The 5,374-nt window shown below is 39.0% G+C and overlaps 2 protein-coding genes across 2 annotated transcripts; one reads left to right on the forward strand and one right to left on the reverse strand.

Moving 5' to 3' along the window:
• Positions 1 to 313: 313 nt before the first annotated feature.
• LOC108831017 (acid phosphatase 1) lies at positions 314 to 1,672 on the forward strand. The gene is made up of 3 exons (XM_018604573.2): positions 314 to 766; positions 1,101 to 1,310; positions 1,406 to 1,672. The coding sequence occupies exons 1-3, from the start codon at positions 366 to 368 to the stop codon at positions 1,581 to 1,583; spliced, it is 789 nt and encodes a 262-aa protein (XP_018460075.1). The 5' UTR covers positions 314 to 365; the 3' UTR covers positions 1,584 to 1,672.
• Positions 1,611 to 3,165, reverse strand: LOC108831016 (leucine-rich repeat extensin-like protein 6). Its single transcript, XM_018604572.2, has one exon. It carries the CDS (start codon positions 2,995 to 2,997, stop codon positions 1,768 to 1,770), a length of 1,230 nt encoding a protein of 409 aa, XP_018460074.1. The 5' UTR covers positions 2,998 to 3,165; the 3' UTR covers positions 1,611 to 1,767.
• Between the last annotated feature and the right edge of the window lie 2,209 nt (positions 3,166 to 5,374).

The following is a 5,374-nucleotide window of genomic DNA, read 5'->3' on the forward strand; positions in this document are numbered from 1 at the left end:
AGTCAACCAAAAAATATAAATATATTTTCTAAACTATCTCTAATATATGAGTGTTTTAAAAAAACTTAACACAATAATAAGTATATATTTTGATTAAAAGTATTTGACATATATAAATATTTTGATGTTTGATTTAACTATTTAAAACACACAAATAATAATTTATTATGCTGATTTTAGATTAATAAGACATAAACTAATAAGTATTTATAAAAAATTTATGCCCGCATGTGCGGGCAAAACACCTAGTATTATATATTGACCAAGTGTCATTTAGCTACTGAAACTAGGTGGAAAAAAAAAACTATTACTATAAATAATCCCATAACCAATAATTTTGGAGAATCTCTCTCTCAATCTCTCAAATGGCGTCACCTCGTGGCCTTCCGATCTCCTCCTTCATCCTCCTCACTCTATTCACCTTCTTACCAAATCCCGCAACCTCTCTTCGCACCTCTTTCATCAAGCTCCCTGGAAGCGACGGATCTCGCTCCTCCGCCGCAGATACCTACTGCGAGAGCTGGAGATTAGCCGCGGAGACAAACAACGCCGGAACCTGGGATGTGATCCCGTCCACGTGCGTCGATTCCGTCGCCGGTTACCTCAACGGAGATCAGTACGGATCCGATTACGGTGTCATCGCCGATTACGCCCTCGCCTTCGCTAAAACGGTTCAGGTTTCCGGCGACGGCAAGGACGTCTGGATCTTCGATATCGACGAGACGCTCCTCACGAATTTAGACTACTACAAGGCTCATGGTTACGGGTACGATCTCTTTATTATTGGCCGTCGGATCTTAATCTGTTTTAAATCAACGGTTCTGATGATTTTATCATATATATCAAACCGGAATCTGTTAGCGTATAGTATGGTTTCCGCATTTAGATTCGGTTTTCTGTTTAAGATTCCGGTTCTTTTTGTAATTGCATCGTTTTTCCTAGCGTACCGACCGGTTCGATTTGAGTTTTTTTTCTTCTGGTTGATCATATCTTTAAACCGAATCATTTGGAATGGTCTACGCATTTGATCCGGTTATCCGGTTCTGTTGTAATTGTATTGGTTTTAGCGTACTGATTGAATTGTTTTCGGATTGGTTTAGGTCTGAACCGTTCGAGTCTAATAGCTTCAATGAGTGGGTGGTAGGAGGTACAGCTCCAGCTTTTGAAGCAAGCTTGAGACTGTACAATGCTCTCAAGCAACTCGGTTTCACTATCGTTCTCCTAACCGGCCGGGACGAACACCAAAGAAGTGCCACCGAGACTAATCTCCGAGACGCCGGTTATTCCGGTTGGGAGAGGCTCCTCTTGAGGTAAGCTATTACACCAAAACGCTCTGTTTTTTTTTCCCTTCTTTAGCTTTTAACAGAACCATTGGTGTATTGCTGCTTGTTGGTTTAAAATGCAGAGGTCCAGAAGATCAAGGGAAGTCAGCTACGAACTACAAATCGGAGCAGCGGTCGAAGCTGATCGAGGAAGGCTTCAAGATCCGTGGCAATACGGGAGATCAGTGGAGCGATCTTCTCGGCTTCGCCGTGGCTGATCGTTCTTTCAAAGTCCCCAATCCAATGTACTACATTCCTTGATCAAAAATGTCTCATTTATGTACTGAGTAACAACAACTCATGTATGATTTATTTAAACTTGATTAATGCACTAATCACCAGTTCAAGTAGTGATCAGCTTCAACGTTACAATCAAAAAGCTTCTAACTTTTTTAACTAACATACAACGGTTTCTTGTAAAAAGCTTCTAACTTTAAACTAACACTCATGGATGAGATGACGTGTAGCGACTGAACTTCTCTTTGAGTCCGACGCTTATCCCAGCGCAAACCAGAGGCTGCAGTGGCGACCTGAGGCAGCTCATCCCGCCGCCGGAGTAACCAGAACAAGCCGGCTCCGGCCGCTGCGAGTTTCTCCCGGGAATACAGTTCCCGGCAAAGTCAAACCCGAAGCTAACTCTGGAGCACTCAGAGCTGATCCCGGAGAAGAAATTGAACGAAACCGTGAGGTTTATCAGGCTCCTCAGCGAGCAGACCAAGTCGGGAACCTCGCCGGAGAATCTGTTGTGAGCAAGATTCAAAATTTCAATCTCCGACAAGCAGGAGATGGTGTCGGGGACATGACCCATCAAGGAGTTGTAGCTCACGTCAAAGACTTCGATCTCCGAGAACATTCCTATAGATTCCGGTATACATCCGGTTAACTGGTTATTCAACAGCAAAACCTCTCTCACTCTCGAACCAGTGAGGCCGAAACTCGTCGGAATCTCCCCGGAGAACTTGTTGTTAGCGAGATTGATCACCGAGGCCGGAGAGTTTCCGAGGTTCCTGGGGATCTCTCCTTCGAATTGGTTGTTGTTGAGGAAGATAGCGTCTAGTCTCTTGTCGAAGAGAGCTTCAGGGAGGAACCCTGAGAAGATATTAAACCGGAGGTCGAGGTAAACCAGGTTTGGTATGTAGACTGTGACTAAAGGGAAAGGACCTGAGAGTCTATTGTTGCTGAGATCAAGCTCCTGGAGAGAATCTAAGTCTTTGAAAGACTCTGGGACTTGTCCGTAGAATCTGTTGCTGTTGAGGTGAAGTATGTTGAGGTCAGAGAGGTAAGCGAGGTCTTTGACGATGACGCCTTTGAGGTTTGCATGGTTAAGATCTATGGCGGTTATAGACTGACCAGAACAGAAAACCCCTTTGTAAGAACAAACATCTGAACCAATCCATGTCTTCAGAACACCGGAAGGATCCTCTGTAATGGAGGCTTTCCAAGCTTGAAGAGCATTGTAAGCCATGCTGTTTGGAGCTGTTGTTGGAACGGTGTTCCGGTTACCGCCGTTGCCTCCGCCGCCAATCCAAACTCCACCGCCGCCGACAACACCACCGCCTATTCCGACTCCAACGCCGCCTCCGACACCGAAGGAGGCATCTGTCTGAATCAAACTAGTTAGAAACAAGAACAAACAGAGGAGCTTAAAGTCGCTGCCTTTCTTTTTCTTTGCCATTTTTTTTACCAAGAAGCTGAAAGAATGTTAGCTTTTTGTGGAAAGAGAATGAATAGTGATTAGTAGTAATGTTTTATGTGATTGTGTGTGTGAGAGAGAGAGAGAGTGAGGTTACGCTACAGAGTGAATGTGGTTGAACAAGCATTGATGATATGTGGAAAAAATGTGGACAAGATTATCAAACAGAGTTTTGATTTGTTCTTTGTGTCGTTTTGTCACATTTGCCTTTGAGTTTACTGTTTGTTTTCAACTTATGATTGCATAACTCATATCACGGGTTCATCTTCTTTTGCATTTTGTTCCACTTTTTTCTAATTGATTCCAGTGAATTTATGCACAAAAATTATATCCATTAGTGTTGAATATTGGATCACATGGATGAAAGAGACTTCTTACAACTGTCATTTGTACATTTGAATGGATTGCATATTTCAATGAAATTATTCACAAAACTAGTCTTTGTCTACTACTAGTGAGACCCAAGAACGGTTTCTAATTAATGCAATTTGGACATTTTCAGCCATATAAAATAAGTTTAATGGAACTGATGAACGACTTTTTATTCTCTTCTTTGAGAAGTCTTATTATATGGTTTAAATTCCACATGTTCTAATTAACTGCGAATATTTTAAACAGAAGTAACCAAGAATGTTCTCATAGATGAAAAAAAATGAACAGGATCTTGATGAGGATATAAATAGAAAATGCAAACCTTGTGACTGTGAAATCTAGTGTTGCTGACTTGTGGGACAGATATTTTTTGCGAGTGTGAGAAATTTTTAATGCATCACATGGCGTGGCACAAATGCTTAAATGTCTCCATTCAACCAATATTTTTTAATGTGTGGCTGCATTTAATCCAAATAGTTTTCAATTCAATTATTGAGAGAAAAAACTTATATTCCGAACAATAAATTACTTTGCTTGAGCAAGCCAAAACAACAAAAATGTAGGTTTCCAAACATTCACTACAAAACAAAAACACACAATTGTATTGATCATGACAACAAAATATACTGATATTACCCTCGTCTAATAGATTATCCTTTCTTCTTCTTTTTTAGCTAACCTAATTTAAAGAAGACACCGATTCAGAATATTCCTCTACCATTTTTACATGTTCTAAAGTATAATATAAGTTTCATATACCATTTGACGCATTTTCACAAGCAGAAAACACGCATGAGGACTACGTAGGCTATTGGCAAGCACATGCTAAACTCAAAATAGATTATCAGGCCTGCAGTAGGCCCATTAAGTTTATTGTGAAGCTCAGCTCCTAAGAAGACTAATGGTTGTGGTTAGCCATGAGGCCGAGGGAGGGAGAGGAATACATGTTTGGATCCGGGAGACGAGGGGTGCGTGTGTGTGAAATCTCACATAGTGATGTCATGTGTGGATTTGGTTACATCTGGATCCTTTATTTATGGCACCGTATAACTATATGTGTTAGTACCGGATGTGTCTCTTTCCGATATACAATTAATGATGTCGTAGCCAAATCTTGTGTTCTTAATTACTAATGATTGTTGTCGGTTTAGTATGAACCGTTATGATCAAATTGTGTAGCAGAATGTCTTCTTTTAATACACGACAAGGAGGTGCGTCCAATAGAGTTTGGCATTGACTTCGTCTTGGTTTCTTGATACACTTAGGCTAATGGTTGTTTTCAGTTCTCTGTGGGATTCTGGAATCTCAGCCCTAACAATGGTCTGAGGGCATCGGCGATAAGATTAGGTTATCAAATATTTGTACGGTAAACTGATATCATCCTTTCCTTATTGGGCATGTATATATATTATGTACAGTATACTATGTACTAATTGAGAAAAAATCCAAAATAACACTAAACCAAGTTTTTGTTATTAAAATAGCATTACAAGGAGAAAAATGATCAAAATTTTTTTTATTGAAAGATAGATATGCATTTATAACTTTTGGGTTAATTAATCCAAGATTTAGGGTTTAGAGTTAAGGAGTGAGATTTTAGGAATAAAAAAAATATTAAAATTTTCAAAACAAAAAGTGCTATTTTAGCCTTTTTTAGTTCTATTTTTGTGACAAAACTTAAAAAATGCTATTTGAGAGAAGTGTTCATACTAAATTAATATTCGATAAATTGTAAATACTACTCTCTATATTTCATAATAAGTGTCATTCTAACTTTTTTCTTGTTACACAAAAAATATCACTTTACAACTCCAATATAAATTATACTTACTTTCAGCTGAAAATTAATTGCAAATTGCCTTGGTTTTATAAATAATTTTATTTATCTCAAATAATATGAGTCTGCGAGATGTAATTAATACCAACTTACATATATTTTCATCATTTTCTTAATATGTGTGAAATGTCAAAGTGACACTTATTTAGA

Source organism: Raphanus sativus, chromosome 4 (assembly GCF_000801105.2).
Source record: "Raphanus sativus cultivar WK10039 chromosome 4, ASM80110v3, whole genome shotgun sequence".
NCBI lineage: Eukaryota > Viridiplantae > Streptophyta > Magnoliopsida > Brassicales > Brassicaceae > Raphanus > Raphanus sativus.

Coding starts and splice junctions, on each gene's coding strand:
- LOC108831016 (XM_018604572.2), bottom strand. CDS start 2,997: ATGGCAAAGAAAAAGAAAGGCAGCGACTTTAAGCTCCTCTGTTTGTTC.
- LOC108831017 (XM_018604573.2), top strand. CDS start 366: ATGGCGTCACCTCGTGGCCTTCCGATCTCCTCCTTCATCCTCCTCACT. Junction 767..1,100: donor TACAAGGCTCATGGTTACGG/GTACGATCTCTT, acceptor GGATTGGTTTAG/GTCTGAACCGTTCGAGTCTA. Junction 1,311..1,405: donor TGGGAGAGGCTCCTCTTGAG/GTAAGCTATTAC, acceptor TTTAAAATGCAG/AGGTCCAGAAGATCAAGGGA.